This window comes from Erpetoichthys calabaricus, chromosome 8, assembly GCF_900747795.2.
Source record: "Erpetoichthys calabaricus chromosome 8, fErpCal1.3, whole genome shotgun sequence".
In the NCBI taxonomy this organism is placed as follows: domain Eukaryota; kingdom Metazoa; phylum Chordata; class Cladistia; order Polypteriformes; family Polypteridae; genus Erpetoichthys; species Erpetoichthys calabaricus.
In genome coordinates, this window is record NC_041401.2 from 186,371,973 (window position 1) to 186,398,395 (window position 26,423).

A 26,423-nucleotide genomic window follows, 5' to 3' on the forward strand; every position below is an offset into this window, starting at 1 on the left:
CTGATGGAGGATCACATGAATCGTGGGGTACAGGGGTCCTTTCATTGGATTTGCTGGCCCAGCCCTGTTTCAGCTGTGGAATGGCCAATAGGGGGAGGCAGCTAGATGGCTGAGGTCTCCAGGACTCTAAACAAATCCAAATCATATTATGTGATATCATCGACTGTTAAATTCTGCGCCATACTTGTAAAATTTTTATTTTTATACTGTATTGAGGATTTGTTCTGTTCTGTGTACAGTAATCCCTCACTTATCGCGGGAGATAGGTAACTGAATTTCCGCGAAGTAGGGACACCATATTTATTTAATTATTTAACGTGTATTTGGATGTTTTTAAACCCTCCCTGTATTGTTTACAACCCACCCTTTACTTTATTAATAACAGGGACAACTGCTAAGCAATATGAAATCAGTAGATAAGTTTACACTTACTGTATAGCGAAGTACACGTAGCAGCTTGTAGGAGGTCATGACATCGTCGACCTTGTTGCAAAGATTCCTAAAGCAGATTCCATCCAGACTACTGCCTTATCACGTCCACTTGCAACTCGTTTTGCGCCCTGATTAAAGGACACTGCGGCCGTAGATCTTATATGCTTTTCCTCCTTTTTAAATAAAAAGAATCGTGGACTCATTGATGCTGTAATGGTGTCCTCCAGCGGTGTAGCTGTTCCCTTCCTTCAACATATCCAAAACTTTTACCTTTCTGCAATCATTTACATCTTCTGTTGGCGCTTGGACACGGCCCCTGAAACAGTAGCACGTTAATGCTGAATGAGTGAGATGAGACTTCCTGGTTAATGCAGCACTCCGTCGCTGAGCCAATCAGCAGCACACAGGAACTTAACTGCGTGCTCTGAATGGGTAGCTTCTCAGCCATCCACCAATAGCATCTCTTGTATGAAATCAACTGGGCAAACCAACTTAGGAAGCAAGTACCAGAAGTAAAAAGACCCATTGTCCGCAGAAACCCGAGAAGCAGCGAAAAATCCGCGTTATATATTTAGATATGCTTACATATAAAATCCGCGAAGTCGTGAATCCGCGAAAAGTGAACCGCGAAGTAGCGAGGGATTACTGTATTGTATTGTATTGACCCCCTTCTTTTTGACACCCACTGCACGGCCAACGTACCTGGAAAGGGGTTTTATTTTTGAACTGCGTTACCCAAGGTTTCTTCCATTTTTTCCCTACAAAGGTATTTTTGGGAGTTTTTCCTTGTCTTCTTAGAGAGTCGAGGCTGGGGGGCTGTCAAGAGGCAGGGCCTGTTAATGCCCATTGCGGTACTTCTTGTGTGATTTTGGGCAATACAAAAATATATTGTATTGTATTGTATTGTATTGTGCGTATGCAGCAGGGTTCAGAAAAATATCACTCATGAATGAAAAAAAGTCAAATTCTCGGATTTGTATCCACAAATGCTTCAAAAATAATTTTCAGACTGTCCTTCTGTAACGGCATCAGACACAACAGTTGAAATTTATTAGACAATAACAGAAATATAAACATTACACCAATAATAATTTCTAGGAAAATAAACAACTAATTTATAATTTCGTTTACATTCTTGCTCAGAGCAGAAAACATCCCCACCTATCACTTGTACACTACACTGGTTCTGGTTTTCACAGCGTTATTATATTAAACTAATAATTAGAACACGGCTTATCAGTGCGTCTGTACTATATTCTTGTCTAGCTGATGCTAGTAAATAATTATATGTGAAAAATGATTGCTGGTTCTCTCTATACGAATAAATCTATGCAAACTTAATCTTAATTTTTCTCTATACGTCATTTTAATTTTCTATTTAAATATTTAGATATGTTGAAGGGCAATAACATTGAAGCACCGCTCCACCCTGAGCAGCTCAAACTCTAGCTATGCCACGGACTACCAGCGGTCCCCAGAAGATGGAACCCCCGGCAATGGAGACGGAGCTCCCGCAGACCTGAGCCCTGTTTCTTTGCACTCTAATAACTGCTGGTGCGGCGATGATCTGTGTCAAATACTTCTCAGATCCTGAGCGACTTTCTTTGGCTTCTTTTCACTTGGTGGCTTGACGTCTGTGAATTAATAATAATAATAATTTATTTTATTTATAGGAGTCTTTAAAGGCACACAAGGACAACTTATAGAGCGCATTCACAACATAAAATTAATAGAACAATAAACCCAGAATAAATACAATAATCAGACAGAATAAGCTAGCATAAAAAGATGCGTTTTAAGGCACAATTTAAAAGGTAAGAAGAAGAGTTGATATTACAAATGTCTTGTGGGAGAGAGTTCCAGAGGTGAGGGGCCGCTGGACTGAAAGCTCTAAACCCCATGGTAGTCAAGAGAGCAGGAGGGATAATAAGATTGATAGAGGAAGAAGATCTAAGGATACGAGGAAGGAATGGAGATGTGAAGAAGATCAGAAAGATAAGGGGGTGCCAGATTATAGATAGATAGATAGATAGATAGATAGATAGATAGATAGATAGATAGATAGATAGATAGATAGATAGATAGATAGATAGATAGATAGATAGATAGATAGATGATAGATAGATAGATAGATAGATAGATAGATAGATAGATAGATAGATAGATAGATAGATAGATAGATAGATAGATAGATAGATAGATAGATAGATAGATAGATAGATAGATAGATAGATAGATAGATAGATAGATAGATAGATAGATAGATAGATAGATAGATAGATAGATACTTTATTAATCCCCAAGAGGAAATTCACATACTCCAGCAGCAGCATACTGATAAAAACAATATTAATTAAAGAGTGATAAAAACACAGTGCAAGTTAAAAAGTGCAAGGTGGAGAGTGTGAGGCAGGTACAACAGACAGTAACTTTGTATAATGTTAACGTTTACCCCCCAGGGTGGTATTGAACAGTCACATAGTGTGTGGGAGGAACGATCTCCTCAGTCTGTCAGTGGAGCAGGACGGTGACAGCAGTGTGTTGCTGAAGCTGCTCCTCTGTCTGGAGATGATCCTGTTTAGTGGATGCAGTGGATTCTCCATGATTGACAGGAGTCTGCTCAGCGCCCGTCGCTCTGCCACAGATGTCAAACTGTCCAGCTCCGTGCCTACAATAGAGCCTGCCTTCCTCACCAGTTTGTCCAGGCGTGAGGCGTCCCTCTTCTTTATGCTGCCTCCCCAGCACACCACCGCGTAGAAGAGGGTGCTCGCCACCACCGTCTGATAGAACATCTGCAGCATCTTATCACAGATGTTGAAGGACGCCAGCCTTCTAAGGAAGTATAGTCGGCTCTGTCCTCTCTTATGGAGGGTCTTGTAAGTAATAAGCAGAATCTTAAAATCAATGTGATATTTAATAGGGAGCCAGTGAAGCTGCTGAAGGACAGGAGTGATGTGTTCTGTAGAAGGCATTCTGGTAATAATATGAGCTGCAGCTTTCTGAACCAAATGAAGTTTGTAAAGGAGTTTGTGAGGAGGACCAGAAAGGATAGAATTGCAATAATCAATACGAGATGTAACCAGAGCATGAACAAGAATAGCAGTGACTGGTAGCTGAAAGAGATTGACGTAAACGGCTGATATGACGTAGATGGAACCATGCAGACCAAGTAACATTATTAATATCCATCCATCCATTTTCCAACCCGCTGAATCCGAACACAGGGTCACGGGGGTCTGCTGGAACCAATCCCAGCCAACACAGGGCACAAGGCAGGAACTAATCCTGGGCATGGTGCCAACCCACCACAGCATTATTAATATGTGCCTCAAATATTTTAAGGTGCTATCGAGAATCACACCTCAGCTCTTAACTTGGGAGGAAGAAGAGATTAGAGCATTATTAATGGTGAATTACATTTATCCAAAACAGATTTAAAACAGGGAGGCCCAGTTTCTTCCCCGACTATTTCTCTCGGCTCCACCACAAATATGTTCCTCCGGTCACATATTATAGGCAAAACTAAAAAAAAAAAAAAATACACCCACATACATAACTACACTAGCAAGCCAACCATAAAGGAATCCACACACCGTTCTGGGAACCTTTGACAGGCTAGATATCAGCTGAAATTTCGTATTTGCTTTGTAAATTTTCTTCTCCTCCATAGGCGGCCTTAAGGCGGCATTCCAGATATCACTGCGCGCATTGCAGGCAGACAGAGTGCGACTTCATTTTTAATGTTTTACTTGGTAGCACCTTGACATCCCATTGCAGATATTGTGATTTATGCAGTCGTCACGCCACACCGATGAAATTTCTGTCAAATTAGCACTGCTGATCCAAAGTGATCTTGTCAAAGATTTAAATAATTCTTCAAAAACAGGAGAACGCATTTTAGTAAAGAGCAAGAAAAGGAAAAAGAATAGTATGACTTGATCATATAAGAATATCTTTAACATTTTGGTTATGTTATACAACTTTACAATCGAAAAGGCTAATTTATTTAAATCGAAAAAGGCTAATTAATTTAAGTTGAAAAGGCTAATTTATTTAAATCGAAAAGGCTAATTAATTTAAGTTGAAAAGGCTAATTTATTTAAATCAAAAAGGCAAATTAAATTTATTTAAATCAAAAAGGCTAATTTATGTAAGGGATTGATTGTCCAGCATTTACAGCATGCCAAAATAACTATATGATTTATACAAAACAATAACAAAAAAAAAATTACTGAAGGGAATCTGGCATAAAGCAATACCATAAATGTGCATTCTGAGGATGCCCCGGTGCCCGACCTCTTCTGTGACACCTTGTAGTCATGTCTCCTCACTCACTCTCATCCATCTCAGTTCATGGCTACAAGCCAACTGGCGCCCTGTCTGGGTTTTTTCCTGCCATACCCCCACTGCTGAATTTGGGTTCATTGAGTTCGGGAATTATGATGCCCCGGTGCCCGCAGCAATGGGCACCATCCACTATTGCTGACATCAATTTAATCTAAATTCATTCTGAAGGGGCACGTTTCCAGCCTTTGCCTACAGACACATACTCAACCTCAGGCTTTATGATGGTGACCATTCTGCTTTGTGCTTTGTTGAATAATTTATCACATATACACACACACATGCGTTATGTCATTACCCTACTGGTACTCCAGCCAGATTAGCAGTATTTTCATTTGAAGGGCACATTATCTGACCATAATGAGAATATTAAAGATGTAGTATGTTGTTCTGTATTGACTCATTGTATGTTCTGTCTACACTGCTAGATTAAGCAGGTTATGCTGCTCGCTATGTAGCACAGATCGGGTAGTGACAGAGACAGCTACCGTGAGTACAGAATTGTGATCCCCTCCATCACAGGCTCTGCAGATGTTAGTTAGATGTAGTGATAGGAACTCGGGAGAGAGAGATGAAGCACTCGGAGTATTGTGGACTATAATGCTATCTCATCGACAGTCATCAGCTCTGCTGCCTCACAGCTCAGCTCACAGTTTTGACCACAAGAATCAGTCCAGTGTAGTTGGCAGACACTTCCCAAACTGTCAGGGACACTTCAAAGATCGCTGCACCAAACGGTTATAATCAATTTAAAACCAGTTCAGTTTCTGCTATGTCATTGACTTCAAAGTATTTCGCTGAAATTCCCACTCCTTTCTACATTTGAGATGGAAAATCAAGGCAAAGCTCATTAGTAATAGTCAGGTACTGTATATTTAAGCTAAATGGAGTTAATGTAACTGGGTATGGTGAAAAAAGGGAATACCGTAATTTTAGTATAAAAAGGTGTTCATTTTAAGGTAAGCTTAACTTTAAATTAGCAAATAACAACAACCAAACAATCGCCGAGACAGATTATGCCTCTTTTGAAAAGAGAACAATCTGATTGCTTTGTTTCGATGTCAATTAAATATGTCAATGTGACATCTAAGGAATTTATGTCAGGATACCTAGAAACAGCCACAAAATACCAGACATTATTATCTCTTTAAGAAAAATGAGCTTAAATTGGATGTATAAGGTAAACATTCCCTTGAGCTCAATGGTCCCATAGGAATATTTTGATAGATAGATAATCACGACAGACAGACGTGAAAGTCACTACTGACAGATAGATAGACATTGATTTTAGTGTAGTTGGCAGGAGAGCCAGACAGGCAGACAGACATTAATTTTAGTGTATTTGGCAGGAGAGACAGACAGACAGACATTAATGTTAGTGTAGTTGGCAGGACAGAGACAGAGAGACATTCATTTTAGTGTAGGTGTAGTTTGCAGGAGAGACAGACAAACAGACATTAATTTTAGTGTATTTGGCAGGAGAGACAGACATTAATGTTAGTGTAGTTGGCAGGACAGACAGACAGAGAGACATTAATTTTAGTGTAGGTGTAGTTGGCAGGAGAGACAGACAGACAGACATTAATTTTAGTGTAGTTGGCAGGACAGACAGACAGACATAAATTTTAGTGTAGGTGTAGTTGGCAGAACAGAAAGACCGGCAGACATTAATGTTAGTGTAGTTGGCAGGACAGACAGACAGACATTAATGTAGTGTAGTTGGCAGGAGAGACAGACAGAGAGACATTAATTTTAGTGTATTTGACAGGAGAGACAGACAGACAGACATTAATGTTAGTGTAGTTGGCAGGAGAGACAGACAGAGAGACATTAATTTTAGTGTAGATGTAGTTGGCAGGAGAGACAGACAGACAGACATTAATTTTAGTGTAGTTGGCAGGACAGACAGACAGACATTAATTTTAGTGTAGGTGTAGTTGGCAGAACAGAAAGACCGGCAGACATTAATGTTAGTGTAGTTGGCAGGACAGACAGACAGACATTAATGTAGTGTAGTTGGCAGGAGAGACAGACAGAGAGACATTAATTTTAGTGTATTTGACAGGAGAGACAGACAGAGAGACATTAATGTTAGTGTAGTTGGCAGGAGAGACAGACAGAGAGACATTAATTTTAGTGTAGGTGTAGTTGGTAGGAGAGACAGACAGACAGACATTAATGTTAGTGTAGTTGTCAGGACAAACAGACAGACAGACATTAATGTTAGTGTAGTTGGCAGGACAGAAAGACAGACAGACATTAATTTTAGTGTATTTGGCAGGAGAGACAGACAGACAGACATTAATGTTAGTGTATTTGGCAGGAGAGACAGACAGACAGACAATGTTAGTGTAGTTGGCAGGACAAACAGACAGAGAGACATTAATTTTAGTGTAGGTGTAGTTGGCAGGAGAGACAGACAGGCAGACATTAATTTTAGTGTAATTGGCAGGACAGACAGACAGACATTAATTTTAGTGTAGGTGTAGTTGGAAGAACAGAAAGACAGGCAGACATTAATGTTAGTGTAGTTGGCAGGACAGACAGACAGAGAGACATTAATTTTAGTGTAGGTGTAGTTGGCAGGAGAGACAGACAGACAGACATTAATTTTAGTGTAGTTGGCAGGAGAGACAGACAGACAGACATTAATGTTAGTGTAGTTGGCAGGACAGACAGACAGAGAGACATTAATTTTAGTGTAGTTGGCAGGAGAGACAGACAGACAGACATTAATTTTAGTGTAGGTGTAGTTGGAAGAACAGAAAGACAGGTAGACATTAATGTTAGTGTAATTGGCAGAACAGAAAGACAGAGAGACATTAATTTTAGTGTAGTTGGCAGGACAGACAGACAGACATTAATTTTAGTGTAGGTGTAGTTGGCAGAACAGAAAGACCGGCAGACATTAATGTTAGTGTAGTTGGCAGGACAGACAGACAGACATTAATGTAGTGTAGTTGGCAGGAGAGACAGACAGAGAGACATTAATGTTAGTGTATTTGACAGGAGAGACAGACAGACAGACATTAATGTTAGTGTAGTTGGCAGGAGAGACAGACAGAGAGACATTAATTTTAGTGTAGGTGTAGTTGGTAGGAGAGACAGACAGACAGACATTAATGTTAGTGTAGTTGTCAGGACAAACAGACAGACAGACATTAATGTTAGTGTAGTTGGCAGGACAGAAAGACAGACATACATTAATTTTAGTGTATTTGGCAGGAGAGACAGACAGACAGACATTAATGTTAGTGTATTTGGCAGGAGAGACAGACAGACAGACAATGTTAGTGTAGTTGGCAGGACAAACAGACAGAGAGACATTAATTTTAGTGTAGGTGTAGTTGGCAGGAGAGACAGACAGACAGACATTAATTTTAGTGTAGTTGGCAGGACAGACATACAGAGAGACATTAATTTTAGTGTAGTTGGCAGGAGAGACAGACAGACAGACATTAATTTTAGTATAGACAGACAGACAGACATTAATTTTAGTATAGACAGACAGACAGACAGACAGACAGACAGACAGACAGACAGACAGACAGACAGATAGATAGATAGATAGATAGATAGATAGATAGATAGATAGATAGATAGATAGATAGATAGATATTAAAGGTACAATATGAAGGATGGATAGATATGAAAGGCACTATATTATATAACACAGGTTTTAAAAGGGACAATAGATAGGCAAACGATATAGTGTATTTCAAATTTATCTATAACATACAGTTTATAAATGAGCCAATATAGACAGAGACAGATAGATCTTTATTTGTCCCCAGTGTGAAATTTGTCTTTTTAAATGATGCTCAATCAATAACTAAATAAATATTACAATATTATTACAACTGCAGTGGGCTGGCATCCCCTGCCCGGGGTTTGTTTCCCATCATGTGCCCTGTGTTGGCTGGGATTGGCTCCAGCAGACCCCCATGACCCTGTAGTTAGGATATAGTGGGTTGGATAATGGATGGATGGATGGATGGATGGATATTATTACAAACAACAACCTTCAAAACAGCTTAATATTGTGTGTATACACGCACACATAACATTATCAAAACAAACAATTAAAAAATAGATTGTTGAAAACTACATAAATTAATAAAAATCAGCCATTAGCACAACAGCATCAGCATTGTTAAGAAAAACAAAACCAACATCTGTTAAGGGATAAAAGAAAACTGGGACATCAAATAGCATGTTTGACATCAAAAGAGGACAAAGAATTAGATGTGGAGATGAGAAACATCAAATGGTAGGAAATCAATGACTGCTGAAAAAAATTTAAAAAAATAAAAAACCAAACCCCCACGTCCCGGTCGTTTATTGTGCGTCCTCTTCTTCCAGATGCATTTTACTGCTTTGTTGCTCCCATAAATAAAAAAGGCAACCATAAAGAATTTTATATCTTGTATCACCTGAATCAGCAGCCTGAAACATGTCTGGATTTTGAAGTGTATTTTACGGTAAAACAAACATGTTTAAACCATCAAAAAATAAAATAAATAAATAATAATAATAATAGAAATTTGAAAGAAAAAAAAAGTATGCTGCGTAAATAAAAATATGATAAAATTCAGTTGGTTTCCTAGTGTGCACTTTCATTAACGCGCCCAGGGTCCTGTTCATAATTATAATTATGATTAATAACAAATATCCACACTTGCAGACATTTGATGAAGTGCCTTAATATTCTCAGACTCACTCCAACCATCTCAGGGTGTTAAAGCCGACGTTCTTAACTTGTGGCTTTAAGGATTTTTTCTTTTTTGTTTGCATGCAAAAAATGTGTAGAATGCCTAATATCTTGTTTTGATTAATAACATAATATATGATGAATATAAAATCTTTATTTTTTATTAAGCAGCAATAAATACAATATGTGTACTTCTGTACTAAATGATAATTCTTATGAATTATAACCAAGACAAGTAAAGACACCACACAAACACCTCCAGTGATAAGGAGGAAGACTTCATGGGACGACAGTTTAAAGTGCGATGTTCAGAGAGACAATGGGGGAAAACAGACTTGCATATGTATTAGAAAATGAGTTTAAAGGAAAACATTTTATTCAGTCTTTATTTAAGTGAACAGAAGTGACTTATTGTTTTATTTTAGTTTTGCCCAAAAGTGGTTTCCCCCAATCTCTACACTTGAGATGATGACAGTAAAGAGCGCCTTCTCTTACAAGCTTTACATTTCTTTGTTAAATTTGCACATCTCTAAGCAGCTCGAGCCCCAGACCCTTCATGAGAGCAGCCCCTCTTTCACTATTCACATGTGCTGTAGGTTTAGTGTAAAAACCACGAGCACAGGTGGCATACAAACCCTGCTTACTGTCTCACGTCAAGTCACACAGGTGAACGCTTCAGGTAACGTTTAACACCTTAGACACGGAGTCCGACAAAAAGACAAGCCAGCACAATTCACTCTTTGTGGCACCACTGCTAAGGTGCCCTTATAGGTTTAATGGTTCAAATTCTGTTATTAATCAAAAGAGAAGCAGCAACAGTTATACAGTACATCAGTTTAAAGAACAAATCAATAATAAATTACATTGAATGTCATTGCAGAAAAAAGGAAAATTGCCATCAACCAAAACATCTGATTTCTGAAACAAAGCCCCCCCACCCCACCATCACCAGCCCATAAGAAATGCCCCTCTTCTCCACAGAGTACAACACTTCCTCAACACCCTGTATGCATTTAAAAGTATGTATGCCCTCAATAACTTTCACAATACACAAATTCTGCTTTAAATCTGTTTTCAACTAAGACCTTAAACATCAGCAAAGCACTCTGAATATACTCTTATTTTTATTTTGCCTTATTTTCAAAATTGCTAACTTAGCCTGCCCCAGAAAAATATTTCAGTTAAACAGATACTCTTCATTTCTGAGATATTGGGACTCCTAAAACAAGCAATTTCTGTGGAATCTCCATCTCAAACTTCATAAAAATAGATAGACAGATTGAGAGATAGAGAAAGGCACCATATGATAGATAGATAGATAGATAGATAGATAGATAGATAGATAGATAGATAGATAGATAGATAGATAGATAGATAGATAGATAGATAGATAGATAGATAGATAGATAGATAGATAGATAGATAGATAGATAGATAGATAGATATTTTAGCATAGTAGGCAGGATAGAGAGATAAACAGAGAGACAAACAGACACAGATTTTTATCTTGGTATAGTAGGCAGGATAGACAGGCAGACAGACATTTTTATCTTAGCATAGTAGGCACGACAGACAGATTTTTATCTTAGTGTAGTAGGCAGGCTAGATAGATAGACAGATAGATATTTTAGCATAGTAGGCAGGATAGAGAGATAGATAAACAGACAGACACAGATTTTTTCATGGTATAGTAGGCAGGATAGACAGACAGACAGACAGACAGACAGATTAGGCAGACAGACAGACATTTTTATCTTAGCATAGTAGGCAGAATAAGTAAATTTTTATCATGGCATAGTAGGCAGGACAGATAGACAGACAGATTTTTATCTTGGTATAGTAGGCAGGATAGACAGATAGTGTAGTAGGCAGGATAGATAGATAGATAGATAGATAGATAGATAGATAGATAGATAGATAGATAGATAGATAGATAGATAGATAGATAGATAGATAGATAGATAGATAGATAGATAGATAGATAGATATTTTAGCATAGTAGGCAGGATAGACAGGCAGACAGACAGACAGATTTTTATATTAGCATAGTAGGCAGGATAGACAGATTGATATGAAAGGCACTATATAATGAATAGATTGATAGGCAGGCATGAAAGGTGACAGAATTAGAGCAGAGTCTGGTTAACTGACTACACTCTTAACATTGCTGGTTCTTTAATGGTACTTTAGTGGTTTGTGTGGTACCTCGTAGACTCAGTGCTTGACAAAGAACGAAATCATTCAAAGTAGAGTTTTTTGTATGTGAGCTTGTTTTTTTGGGCATTCATACGGTTCCTAATATTCTGAGACAATCAATACTTTCCAGGTCTAGTACACTACCTTGCATGATATTAACAGATAAAGAAGACTGGAATTTAGTTTTGTGTTATTGTAGCCCGCAGGAGTCCATTAAAATTAGGAACTCTTTGTTATTTCACACACTTGTTATCATCTATTCAAGGTTGCTGACTGAGCCCGTTACAGATCTAAACAAATAAAAGGTTGTTTCTGGAACTTTCATGCACATGGTTCTTTTGGCAACCAAAAATGGTTCCCCTATGGCACTGCTCTGAAGACCACTTTGGCACCTTTATTTGTAAGGCTGCAGCTCGGTGTCACGCTGGTAAGGTTCCAAATGCCAGTCTTGTGCTTCACATTCTAGTTTTGAGTTGCCTGCCTGGCTTTGCTGCTGTGCCTCTCATTTGATGAATTATAAACCAGTTGCCTGGTCAACAGAAAACACTGCATATGTTTAAAACTTTCTTCTTATTTCAAGACTATTTTTTGCTAATGTTTCTTCCTATGATTTGTGATTTCTTATTGTATGCAATGCTGTTACCCAGGAATACACTAGAAAGTAGCACCCCTCTTCCTTTGTATTAACCTGGGCCCCCACTCCGTGGCATTCTTCTCCAAGTATATGGATCTCTTGTCAGACGTGCCACGCATTATGCAGTTAGATGGCTGCGAATCATAAAATATGAAACAGCAATGTTTGCCAGGCTCTCGGTGACACCACCTGCCCCAGGCAGATCAGTTTGTGAGCAGAACACATTACAAATCTGTTTAACTTTCAAACTAGACATCTCCTTTCTATTCCTTTTCTTTTGCTTTTTCTAATTTCAAAAGAATTTGATGTTAACTTATTAATAATTGAACACCGGTGAGCACTGCAAAGTCCTGATGTTTAGCATTTTAAAGGCGGAGTGGCATAGCGGTTAAGGCTTTGCTCTTCAAACCCTGTTGTCGGGTGCACACGCATGGCAGACAGCTTAAGGGCTTTGGCGATGGTAATTTGATTAGTGACGGGCAGATGGGCAGGTCCTCCATGAAGATTCAAGCTTTGCAATACATTGGCATGCAAGAAAAGGAGCCGGTACTCTAGGTAGGTCCTTCAAGAATCTTTGAGCAGCATGATAGTGGTGGGGATTTGAGAGAGGGGGTTTCTTGTTAAACTATGAATGCCACATGACAATAACATTTGATTGAGAAAGTGGCGGAGCAGCCTTAAAGCTCAGACCTTCACATGTATAGCGTAACTTTACTCACCATCACACTAAGAACAGTACCCTAGGTAGAAATCAGAAGTGGTGCCAGTACTGCGTACAGATGAGTACCCGCACACCTCGGGCAATGGGTCAGTCTAAAAATTTAGATAAGCCTAACCATCGACATGGTGTTGGAACGGAGGCACTGCTGCCTCATAGTTAAGAAACCGGGTCATGTCCCGGGTCCAACTCTGGGTAGAGCTGGCATGTTCTCCCTGTGTCTGTGAGGGGTCTCCTCGGGGCGCTCAGATTTCCTCTCACAGTACAAAGACATGCAGGTTAGGTGGATTGGTGATGCTGAACTGGCCATGGATAAGTGGGTTTACAAAATGGATGGATGTTCTACTGTAACATCATAAGCTCTTAAATAAATGACATGAAGATAGAAGTAAATTGGACCTAACAACTTTGTGTGATTTAGCATATGACACAAAAGTAAAAAAAAAAAAACAAAACACTAAATATGATTGGGACGCCTTTACCTGATTAACCTTTGTGACTTTGACATGCTAAATTTGCAATACTGGTAAGACAGATTTATTTGGATGTGTTTAATACATTACATTTGGGGTTTCTTTCTAAATTGCCCCCTGGGAACAAATAAAGTTCTATTGATCTCTTTATCTACCTATTATATAGTACCAGTTGTGTCCAGCTAACTACCTACCAATTGTATTGTATCTTTTGCATCCATCATTTAATATCCTTTCACATCTCCATAAACGCCCATTCTTTCTATTATACAGCACCTTTGACATCTACCCATCTACTATACAGTGCCTCGTACATCTACCTACCTACCTACCTACCTACCTACCTACCTACCTACCTACCTACCTACCTACCTACCTACCTACCTACCTATTACATAGTACCCTTTGAGTCAGTTGTATAATAACATCTTTAAATCTATATGCAATATAGCACCTTTTACATCTACCTACCTATTATATGGCACATTTCACATTTACCTATCTATATATAATATAGCATCTTTTACATCTACCTACCTGTTATATAGCACCTTTAACATCTACAGATCTATATTTAATATAGCACCATTTACATCTTTATATTATATAGCACTTTTCACATTTACGTACCTATTATATAGCATATTTTGCATTTACCTATCTATATATAACACCTTTTACATCTATCTACCTACCTATTATATAGTAACTTTTACATCTACCTACCTAGTATATAGCACTTTTCACATCTACCTGCCTATTATATAGCATATTTCACATTACCTATCTATATATAGCACCTTTTACATCTACCTACCTGTTATATAGTACCTTTAACATCTACAAATCTAGATTTAATATAGCACCATTTACATTTTTCTATTATATAGCACTTTTCACATCAACGTACCCATTATATAGCATTTTTCACTTTTACCTATAAAACCTTTTATATTTATCTACGTACCTATTATATAGTAACTATTCACATCCATCTATTATAGAGAATCTTTCACATCTATCAATCTAAATATAATGCAGCACCTTTTACATCTGTCTACCTAACTATTATACAGTACCTTTGACATTTACCTATCTTAATACATAATTTGCCTGCCTCCTCACTCACTCACTCACTTACTCACATCCATCCGAAGCCGAATGCGCAGTTGCCTTCTGCGCAGCTGCCCGAAAAAACTTTACGAGACCGACATCCAACCCCAACATTGCGGCAGGCGGCAGATTTACGGCCAGAAAAATTCAAAGAGAAAGGCGATTTCGACTACAGCTCGAGGCCTAATTACGCATTCTGATTCAATTACGCATTCATTCAATACACCTATATCAGGTTTATGGTGCTTATACTTATTACTATTCCATATTTTACTGGAACATTCATCATTCAATATTATACTATAGGCCTGGAAAATTTATCAACTAACAGTACAAGCCAGTACAGTAATGAGTAAAGCGGACTACAATCATTACAAAACAACTTCTTCGTTACTTATCATTTGTTCTTCATACACTGCTGACACAAACTCGTGCCCATTTCATCTTATGTTGTCGAAACGGGTTCTTTGTCTAGTCTATATATAATATAACACCTTTTACATCTAACTACCTATTATATAGCACCTTTAAGATCTACAAATCTACAGTGTAATATAGCATCTTTTACATCTATCTACGTATCTATTATATAGCACCCTTTACATCTCCGTACATATTATATTGCACTTTTAACATCCACCTATTTATTATACAGAATCTTTCACATCTACCAATCTAAATATAATGCAGCACCTTTTACATCTATCTACCTATCTATTATATAGTACCTTTCATATTTACCTATCTATATATAATATAGCACTGTTTACATCTAACTACCTCTTATATAGCACCTTTAACATCTACAAATCTATATGTAATATAGCACCTTTTACATCTATCTACATACCTATTATATAGCACCTTTTATATCTATACATACCTATTATATAGCACTTTCCACATCTACCAATCTAAATATAATGCAGCACCTTTTACATCTATCCACCTTTCTGTTATATAGTATCTTTTCTATTCTGTCTATTAAATAGCGCCCTTTACATCTCTCTATCTGTCTAACTAGTATATGGTACCTTTACACCTACCTGTCTTGCCCATCTTTACTTAAAGCATGGCACTACATTAACTTAAGTGGGTATAAATTGCTACCTCAATTTCCGAGGGGTAAACCATATTCTTTATTTATTTGTTTACAATGCACGCTCACTCCTCGACTAAAACATTGAATTGTGCTTCCGACGATCGTTTCCCTCGCACCGTACTGTATGTCAAAGCCTCCCGCGCACTATAAGGCTGCAGTCAAGTGTATTCCACGACAGCCGCCCTAACACTGCAGTCTCCGCGGATTATTCGGGTGCAGCAAAAGGTAACTTTACAGACATCACAGAAGCAGCGAACTCGTTTGCCAATTGTTGAGTTTTATGCCTTGCTAATAGTTACATGGAACAATTGCACGGACAGCAGGAAGAGTTCCCCTGAGAATTAAATACATTTACAGTTTACTCGATCTCAAAGACCCCCCAGCCAAAAAAAAGGGGGGGGGGGTTTGGGGGAGGAGGAAATTAAACAGCAATCAGGTTAAGTCAATACGTTCAGATGTTAAGGTGCCAAACTGTTATAAAGAGCCCTACAGGAACAAACGACCAAAAAGTTACAAACCATTTAAGCTCACAATCGAATCAGCACACTAATCCAGCACTGTAACCACACTGCGGCAATTTCACAGGTGACAACATTTTTTTAAGCATTTTCTTTTTCGTTTTAATATCAAAGCCGCATCGCCAGCATTAATATTTATCCAACATTTCAGCAGTCGCCTACTCGGCTGTACCTGAGAGGCTTGTAAACTTGAAACCCACCGTTAACAAAGCGGTCGACACGCGGAGTTGCAGCAGCAGTAGCAACAGCAGTAGCAGTAGGTGGATCCGCGAACACTGAAGCATGCTGATACCGATTCACGCACGCTTAAAAGTCGAATCGGGTCCCACAATGCCTTCACATAATAAGGTGCACTGAAGTTTATATAAAGGTGTCTTACCTTGATGGGCTGGGTAGGCTTACACTTCACATGGTGGGAAACGGTGGCGGTTTGATTCATATTTCAGCACTTTGGACAGAGCACGCAGATCCACTAAGCGCTCTCAAGACAACACGGCAATCCCACAGCTTCCAGCTACCAAAAGAATCCGCGGCTCCGGTTGAAATATCCTTATTTCCTTCCACCGGCTCCAGTAGGCTCCGTACCTTGTAAGAGGCGATCGTCGCAGTTAAACTGGGCGCTCCGACTTCTCTCCGCCAGTCGCTGCAGATGTTTCACACTCTCTGTGTAATACAACGTCAAAGCCCGCACTGTGCGCACCCCACCTCCGTGCCGTAAAGCCCACTCGAATTCAAGCTTGGAAGTCTACCGTAGCCAAGTGGGAAAATAAATACATAAATAAATAAATACGGAGATTCGCATTTCATCTCCAACAAATGACTTGGCTTAGCATTCAGAACGTGCAGTGCGGTGTGAGGGGAGAGCGGCACTTCACGAAGTTGATGCCGATTGTGTTGATCGCAGCAATTCTATGAATGGGCTGCCCAGAAATTCGACGAAAGTGTCTTACGAGCACCCAGAACCTGTTTATTATTCATCAGATCATTAGGAGAGAGTCGCTTAGTTTAGAGGAGCTTCCCTCTTGTATCCCCCAGTACCCCGAATCTCATTTGAATGCGCATCTCCTCTAAAGTGAGTCCGGATTACCCACAGGCAGTCAGTCTTTTATTAGATTGTTTGATTCATATGTTTAGTTAATTATTTATCTATCAATTAAGATCTGAAGACTTGTAGCACATTTTTCCTTGTTACCCTCCTGTCTGCCATCTGTTCAGAACAGCACGATGACGTTAGTCATTTCGACTCGAATAGTCAAATAATTATCTTTAAAATAAAAGCGCATTTCGCTCTGAAAACAAACCAAGTGTAAATCTCGGGTCCTTTACGTGATACTTTCTTCAGGTAAATCAAGGTCAGAATAACTGTAACGAAAGGTTGAAAAGCCCATAACCTGTACGCCTGAGCTGAACAGAACCATTAATAATAATGCTCCACTACTCACTTCATTTATTTTTGGAGGAGCACGATATTCATTAAGTGAAATGGGGTAAGAATAAAATTAAGATAATTTACTTTCACACTCGATGCATTCGGATTGATATTTTCATATACCGTGTTCTCGTTTGGAGGCAAACCGTCTCACTCCATGGCATTCCCTGTCGGCTTCCAGAAATCATTGCTCATCAATTTCTCTATACTATGAGAGAACCGATTTCTCATTTCTGTCTCTCTTCCACCTTATCCCCCCTTTTCTGTGCTCTATAATGCTAAGACAATGAGACTGTTTTTAGCCTTCTGCTTTTCAGAAATATCGGGAAAATCAAGATTTTCAATAAACAATTTCTAATAGAATTGGGGACAGGTGACTAAAGCAAAGGGACTAAACCAGGGCTCTGCTAAGTCGGTTCTGGAGTGCGGCTTAGATTTTCATGTCAACTAGACTGCTGAATTAGAAACACGTTCTTACCAATAACTGATCTTATTTAATTGTATGTTTCTTGTCAGTAGTTTCATTCTGCTATGTCAGGTAATTCTTACATTGTAGAGCTTTTTTGCTTTCCAAGGATGTTATCCAAATAATGTGCAGCCTAAAATGGATGTGTGATTCTCAGACCTTCACGTTTGTCTCTTCAGTTTCCTTTCAAAACTTTATTTATTAAACCCAATAGTTTATTCCGAGCACACACAGGTGTAAATGGAGACAAGTCAGATGGAGAACTGGTGGCTCATTTGTCATTCACATCTAATTGCTAATGGGGAGCCATTAAAATAGGGAATGTAGCTATTTAAGATTACAATAAGCAGTTAGGGGTGTGGAATCTTAATAAGTGACACGACTAAAATGTTACTTGAGCAATGAGAGTATCTATCTATCTATCTATCTATCTATCTATCTATCTATCTATCTATCTATCTATCTATCTATCTATCTATCTATCTATCTATCTATCTATCTATCTATCTATCTATCTATCTATCTATCTATCTATCCCTTTCATTTATATTATAAAGTGCCAGTTTCCTTATCAATCTAAAAGAATATAAGAAATGTTGAGGCAGCCTTTTGCTGTTAGACACCAAACATCTGGAATATGTTATCAATAGACATACATCCATCTAACACCATGGATTATTTAAAAATAAAACTTCTAAATTCTCAATTTTTAATTTATATTCTTCATAGCTGCATTTTAGTTCTACTCCTAATAAACTATGATGGTGGTGGTGGTTGGCACTGGTAGAGCACTGTGTCGCATCCACCACTCAATAAACCACCTCAGGATCCCAATTAGGACCCAAGTGCAGTCATTATACATGCATATAATTATCATAATCTTCACAGATTTGCATTCTTTACAAATCTCTATTTTTCTTTGCTTTCTTTTCTGTCTTTTCAGTGGGGGAATTCTACACCGCCACCTGATCAAAGTCCTATGCAGCTGCCTGCTATGTTTGATTGAGGGTGGATACTTTAACTGTCCATGAGACAAAATGTGTTGAATCCTCTGGGACAGAGCATGAAAACAATATGGGATGACTTAAGATAATTTATGTTAGGTAGAATAATCAGTGGGGACAGCTTGGACCTTTGGTTTTGAACCCTGGCAGATTTTCATTTTTTTTCTCCATCTTATTTGCTTCATCTGTCCTCCTGGCCACCGAACTTTATCATCAGGTTCATCTTTAGGGACTTAAATGCAAAATTACAAATAAGGAATCTTCTCCTTTAAAATATATACCACTGTTATGTAAGTATGTATTGATTTATTTTAGATAGATAGATAGATAGATAGATAGATAGATAGATAGATAGATAGATAGATAGATAGATAGATAGATAGATAGATAGATAGATAGATAGATAGATATTAATTTTGGAATAGATAGATAGATAGATAGATAGATATAGAGATAGATAGATAGAGAGATAGATAGATAGATATAGATAGAGAGATAGATAGATAGATAGATAGATAGATAGATAGATAGATAGATAGATAGATATTAATTTTGGTATAGTTGGCACGATAGATAGATAGATAGATAGATAGATAGATAGATAGATAGATAGATAGATAGATAGATAGATAGATAGATAGATAGATAGATATTAATTTTGGTATAGTTGGCACGATAGATAGATAGATAGATAGATAGATAGATAGATAGATAGATAGAGAGATAGATAGATAGATAGGATAGATAGATAGATAGATAGATATTAATTTTAGATAGATAGATAGCACGATAGATAGATAGATAGATAGCTAGATAGATAGATAGATAGATAGATAGATAGATAGATAGATAGATAGATAGATAGATAGATATTAATTTTGGTATAGCTGTCACGATAGATAGATAGATAGATACAGTGGTGTGAAAAACTATTTGCCCCCTTCCTGATTTCTTATTCTTTTGCATGTTTGTCACACAAAATGTTTCTGATCATCAAACACATTTAACCATTAGTCAAATATAACACAAGTAAACACAAAATGCAGTTTTTAAATGATGGTGTTTATTATTTAGGGAGAAAAAAAATCCAAACCTACATGGCCCTGTGTGAAAAAGTAATTGCCCCCTTGTTAAAAAATAACCTAACTGTGGTGTATCACACCTGAGTTCAATTTCCGTAGCCACCCCCAGGCCTGATTACTGCCACACCTGTTTCAATCAAGAAATCACTTAAATAGGAGCTGCCTGACACAGAGAAGTAGACCAAAAGCACCTCAAAAGCTAGACATCATGCCAAGATCCAAAGAAATTCAGGAACAAATGAGAACAGAAGTAATTGAGATCTATCAGTCTGGTAAAGGTTATAAAGCCATTTCTAAAGCTTTGGGACTCCAGCGAACCACAGTGAGAGCCATTATCCACAAATGGCAAAAACATGGAACAGTGGTGAACCTTCCCAGGAGTGGCCGGCCGACCAAAATTACCCCAAGAGCGCAGAGACGACTCATCCGAGAGGTCACAAAAGACCCCAGGACAACGTCTAAAGAACTGCAGGCCTCACTTGCCTCAATTAAGGTCAGTGTTCACGACTCCACCATAAGAAAGAGACTGGGCAAAAAACGGCCTGCATGGCAGATTTCCAAGACGCAAACCACTGTTAAGCAAAAAGAACATTAGGGCTCGTCTCAATTTTGCTAAGAAACATCTCAATGATTGCCAAGACTTTTGGGAAAATACCTTGTGGACTGATGAGACAAAAGTTGAACTTTTTGGAAGGCAAATGTCCCGTTACATCTGGCGTAAAAGGAACACAGCATTTCAGAAAAAGAACATCATACCAACAGTAAAATATGGTGGTGGTAGTGTGATGGTCTGGGGTTGTTTTGCTGCTTCAGGACCTGGAAGGCTTGCTGTGATAGATGGAACCATGAATTCTACTGTCTACCAAAAAATCCTGAAGGAGAATGTCCGGCCATCTGTTCGTCAACTCAAGCTGAAGCGATCTTGGGTGCTGCAACAGGACAATGACCCAAAACACACCAGCAAATCCACCTCTGAATGGCTGAAGAAAAACAAAATGAAGACTTTGGAGTGGCCTAGTCAAAGTCCTGACCTGAATCCAATTGAGATGCTATGGCATGACCTTAAAAAGGCGGTTCATGCTAGAAAACCCTCAAATAAAGCTGAATTACAACAATTTTGCAAAGATGAGTGGGCCAAAATTCCTCCAGAGCGCTGTAAAAGACTCATTGCAAGTTATCGCAAACGCTTGATTGCAGTTATTGCTGCTAAGGGTGGCCCAACCAGTTATTAGGTTCAGGGGGGCAATTACTTTTTCACACAGGGCCATGTAGGTTTGGATTTTTTTTCTCCCTAAATAATAAAAACCATCATTTAAAAACTGCATTTTGTGTTTACTTGTGTTATGTTTGACTAATGGTTAAATGTGTTTGATGATCAGAAACATTTTGTGTGACAAACATGCAAAAGAATAAGAAATCAGGAAGGGGGCAAATAGTTTTTCACACCACTGTAGATAGATAGATAGATAGATAGATAGATAGATAGATAGATAGATAGATAGATAGATAGATAGATAGATAGATAGATAGATAGATATTAATTTTGGTATAGTTGGCACGATAGATAGATAGATAGATAGATAGATAGATAAATAGATAGATAGAGAGATAGATAAATAGATAAATAGATAAATAGATAGATAGATAGATAGATACTATGGTTTGAACACGCACCAACATGACTAAATAGGAAGAACATTTAAAAAGAAAGAAAACTTTTGACTTTGTAGGCCCAGTGCTAGTGAGGCACTGTACAGACTATATGGTATAAAGAAGCCCCCAGTACTGTTTCTTGCCACAATTCTGCAGAAGAATTCATTGGCTGAAGGTGCTCCTTGTTGTTGTGTCAGGTAGAGGATGTGCTGCATTGCTCATAATGGTACTGAGTTTTGTCTTCATTCTCTGCTTCTCTGCAACCTCCAAGGGGTCCAGAGTGGTCCTATAACTGAGCCTGCAATTTGCATGTTGATTTGGTGGGCTTCTCTTGAAGTGATGCTACCAGCCCTACCAGCATAGTATAGAAAATCTCACGGGCCATCAGAGCTGTTGAAGATGTGAAGGATGTCACTACTCACAGTAGAGGAACACACTCCCCTAAGAAAAAAGTGGCTATTAGTTTTTGTAGATTATATAATTCATTGTTATTTTTACCTTATTTTAATTTTCTTTTCGTTTCTTTTGATTTCTGGGATGCCTTGTATAGCACACGTTGAGCTACGTCCAATGTATGAAAATGTACGGTTGGATTACCTGTTGTGATGTGCTGCTGGTCTGGCTCTCCTTATGTCTGCAGTTTGCCCCTTGGCTCCTCCTCTCAGTATTTGTTGCCAGGCAACACTAATTGCGTTGCAGTCACATGATGGGAGGGCCATGGGAAATACAAAAAGGAGGCCCGACTGAAGTGCTTCACTCATGTATTGTGTTTTTTGCCTTTGTGGTGTTTTGCTCCCGTGCTTGGTGTTCAGTGTTAATTGTTTTAGTCAAATATTTAAGCAAAGCCAGAAAACTGGAAGGTAAAGCCCTCATGTGCCGCACATTGACATTCTCGCAAGTGAGGTAATCATAACTGATCTGGGCAATAACAAAGTATCTGGTGGAATTTTGTGTTCTTAGTTTAGCTATTTTCAAAACTGTACTGGAAATGAGACAATTCTGAAATGTGGGAGCTCTTCCCCATCCTCGAAGCCAAGGAGAAAGTTACTAAGCCCAGTTTCCATCGAGCACAGCCATGTGCCGCCCACTTCACAGATGCTGTTTTCCACCAGTCAAAGGAGTGGCTCCTGTTGGTATCCGTGAAGCAGCGGTGAAGCCGGAGCAGAGCATGTGGTATTTCATGCACACCTTTGTAGAACAGTAAAAATATGGTAGCATCTTGGGATTCTTGCTGATTCTTGGATGGCTCTGCTGTTGTTTTTTTTAATGTTCACCCATAATACTGTTTAATGTATGTCTCTGTGATTTGCATATGGAGTGTAAAATAACAATATAAATAGAACAAACTTGGCACTCAACTACTGCCACTCGCCAACATATTTCCTTTTAAATACAGTCATGTGAAAAAGTAAGTACACCCTATGGAAATTGTTCACTTTTTCAATATACTTGAACAGGCAACCATTGGGTCTTTATGGAAAAGGTGTCTACAGATCAGGGTGATCAAACTGACATGGTGAATTTATTCTTGCGGTCTAAGTTAACAAAAATCAGATGGAGTAATGTAAGTTCACCCCTACATGTCTCATCACTTCAAATCCATTAAATTAAAAGCACATTAGGTGTCAATGGTTAGAACCTCCTGCGGTGGACTGGCGCCTCGTCTAGGGTTTATTCCTGCCTTGTGCCCTATGCTAGCTGGGATAGGCTCCAGCAGACACCCATGACCCTGTTCAAGACCAGTGGGTTAGAAACTGACTGACCGACCGACTGTCTGGTGTCACACACATGCAATGGGGAGATATCCTTAAAGGCCTTAAGAACAGTACTACCACGCCAGACCAGGGGGTGGTGAGCTGCAATAACTCTCTTTCTCAATCTTCTGCAGATCATCCATGGGAAATCTCGCCATGGATGACATCACTTCTGGTCCCAGCATCAGTGATGTCACTTCAGGTGCCGGTGCCATGGATGACACCACTTCTGGTATAAAAGACATCACTTTAAGTTCTGGTGCCAGTGATGATGTCACTTCCAGTCCAGCCCTAATGACGTCACTTCCGGTCCCGGGCTTTAAAGCCACCATCTTTTCCTGTTATATTCAGTTCTGTTTTTGGACTCAAACCTGTGATCATCTCAATCAATTTAAACCCATTTGCAGCCAAGGCACAATATATGGGTGGCTGCCCCAAACCTTTTTATGTCTGTGGTCTGCTTTTGTGACACTGATTAGAACCTTATTAGGGAGTCGACACGTGGACCTGACTGTCTTCTTTAAGCCATAGATATCGTGACCCCAGTGTGCTCTTTGCTATTGACGCCTATGGTGTAGTTATGTCAAGATCAAAAAAGCTCTCTATGGTCTTCAGAAAGAAGGGTGTCGATGCCTGGGAGTCTGGCAAGGGATTTGAAGAGATTACCAAATGATTTGAAATGAATCATTCCACTGTAAGTCATCTACAAGTGGCATAGATGTCACACGGCTTATAAATCTGGACAAGACTGGCCAGGCCAGCCTGTTGAGTCCAAGTGCTGAAGATTGGATACTAAAAGAAGTATTCAAGAATCCCAAAATTTAATTGCAGAATCTGTAGGCAACTCTTGCAAAATTTAATGGATCTACAATCAGAAAGGGATTTCACAAATTTGACCTGCATGTCTGGATTAAGAGAGTTAGAAAATGACGTGATATATGAGGAGTCCCAGGAAAAAGCCTTTGCTGTCATAGAAGAAGAATAGAGCAAGACTACAGTTTGCCGATGAACATCTAGGCAAAGACCAGGCCTTCTGGAGAGACATGCTCTGAGTTTGCCCTTACATCTAGCCGAGGTTTGACAGTAATATCACCCTCTATAGGGCATTTTGGAAGATTTTGGAACTTTGTGATTGGGAACTCTCACCTTTTCTTAATCTTTGTAACCTTACAAATTCAGAAGGTGAAAAGGTAGCGATCAACCCGATTTCATCTTTCGAGCCTAATTCCTTACACGTAACCTGGTCCCTGAAAGAGGGAGGTATGCCACCCTGATGTCACCACTACTGAGCCCTCATTCTGGCTTTTTAAATTAGCCAAGAAGTCTCGGAAGTTGGGAATCATTCATTTGTTGGTGTTTCAATGAGTATTTTGTGTTTTCTGTGTTGGATTTTCAGGGTTTTTGATTATTTTCCACTTTGTTTTAAGGATTCTGGATATTGTATTGGAACTTTGTTTGTTGTGGATTGCTTTTTAGGCATCTCTATTGTGCTTCCTTTTGCTCTGCTAGGCCTTTCTTTGTATTATTTTTTGTTATTTTTGTTAAATAAATCTTTCTTATATAAAGATTCTTTGCTTGCCATTTTACTACAAGCCAAGGGTTTATGGTCATCCCTTCTCTTGTAAGGATTCTGTTATATTTTTGGTGATATTTATAGTTGTTTTGCAATAGTTGTTTGGTTGGACAGACCACTGAACATCCTGTCCTATTGTAGGCCTCATTCCTATTTTACCTTGAAGGAAATTCCAATTCATGACAGTTAGCTGGTTACCTGCCAGCTTGGGGAAAGAAGCTGTTATAGGACTTGGTAGCGCTGGTTGTAATGCTGGAGTATCTTCTACTTGACGGCAGAAGGTCAAACAATACGTGTGATGGGTGAGTGACGTCTTTAACAATGGCATAGGATCTACACAGACAGAGTGTCTAAAAGATGTCCTGGAAAGGGATTGAGGAGGGGGAGACCCCTATGATCCTCTCAGCGGTCCTTACTACACACTGCAAAGTCTTGCGTTCATGGGATTTGCTATTCCCAAACCACGCAGTGATACAGTTTGTCAGAATGCTCTCCACTGTAATGGTGGATCCTCTGTAAAAGGTGGTAAGAATGTGTTGTGGCAAGAAGATTCGCTTCAGAAAAAGAGGCGTCATTGTGCCTTCTTGACAATAGAGTTGGTGTTGTCATCAGAGAGAAACACCCCAAGAAACTTGCTGCTACTGACTCTCTCCACAGCAGAGCCATTGATGAGTAGTGGGGAATAGCCAACCGATGTTCTTCTGAAATTGGCAAGCATCTCTTTGGTCTTATCGACATTAAGAGATCTATTATTTTCACCACACCACCTCACCAAATGTAGGATGGGTCATCATCGTTGCTGATGAGACCTACTATGGTTCTATCATCCTCAAACTAGATAATGACGTTGGACTCAGATGTGGCGGTGCCGTGATGGGTGAGCAGCGTGAACAATAGTGGGCTCAACACGCAGCCTTGGGGGGCACCTGTGCTCAGCCTGATGGTATTAGATGTTCTGCTGCTAATGGCCACTGACTCTGGCCTCACTTTCATGATCCAAGACATCCGTTGGGATGAGACTTATCTTCAATCATGTCTTCTTTGGCCACCTTCAGGAACTTCATCTCTACCAATCATCATCTGATTTTAGCTCTGCATAATCAAACCACCTTGGTCTGGTTCACCTTAGCACAGCACCTATTCCTTCCACATCATTACTATCTGTTAAGTTACCCAAAATGAAAAGGAAAGAGACAGAAAAACTGTCCAAAATGTTCAATA

The 26,423-nt window shown here is 39.0% G+C and overlaps 1 protein-coding gene across 1 annotated transcript in view; it reads right to left on the reverse strand.

The window, feature by feature from the left end:
* Positions 1 to 17,255, reverse strand: part of LOC114656373 (inactive dipeptidyl peptidase 10-like) — a 992,193-nt gene extending 974,938 nt beyond the window's left edge. Inside the window, exon 1 of the mRNA XM_051930748.1 lies at positions 16,621 to 17,255. Coding sequence (XP_051786708.1) covers positions 16,621 to 16,680 — 60 coding nt within the window. The 5' untranslated portion in view covers positions 16,681 to 17,255. The remainder of the gene's footprint in view (positions 1 to 16,620) is intronic.
* Between the last annotated feature and the right edge of the window lie 9,168 nt (positions 17,256 to 26,423).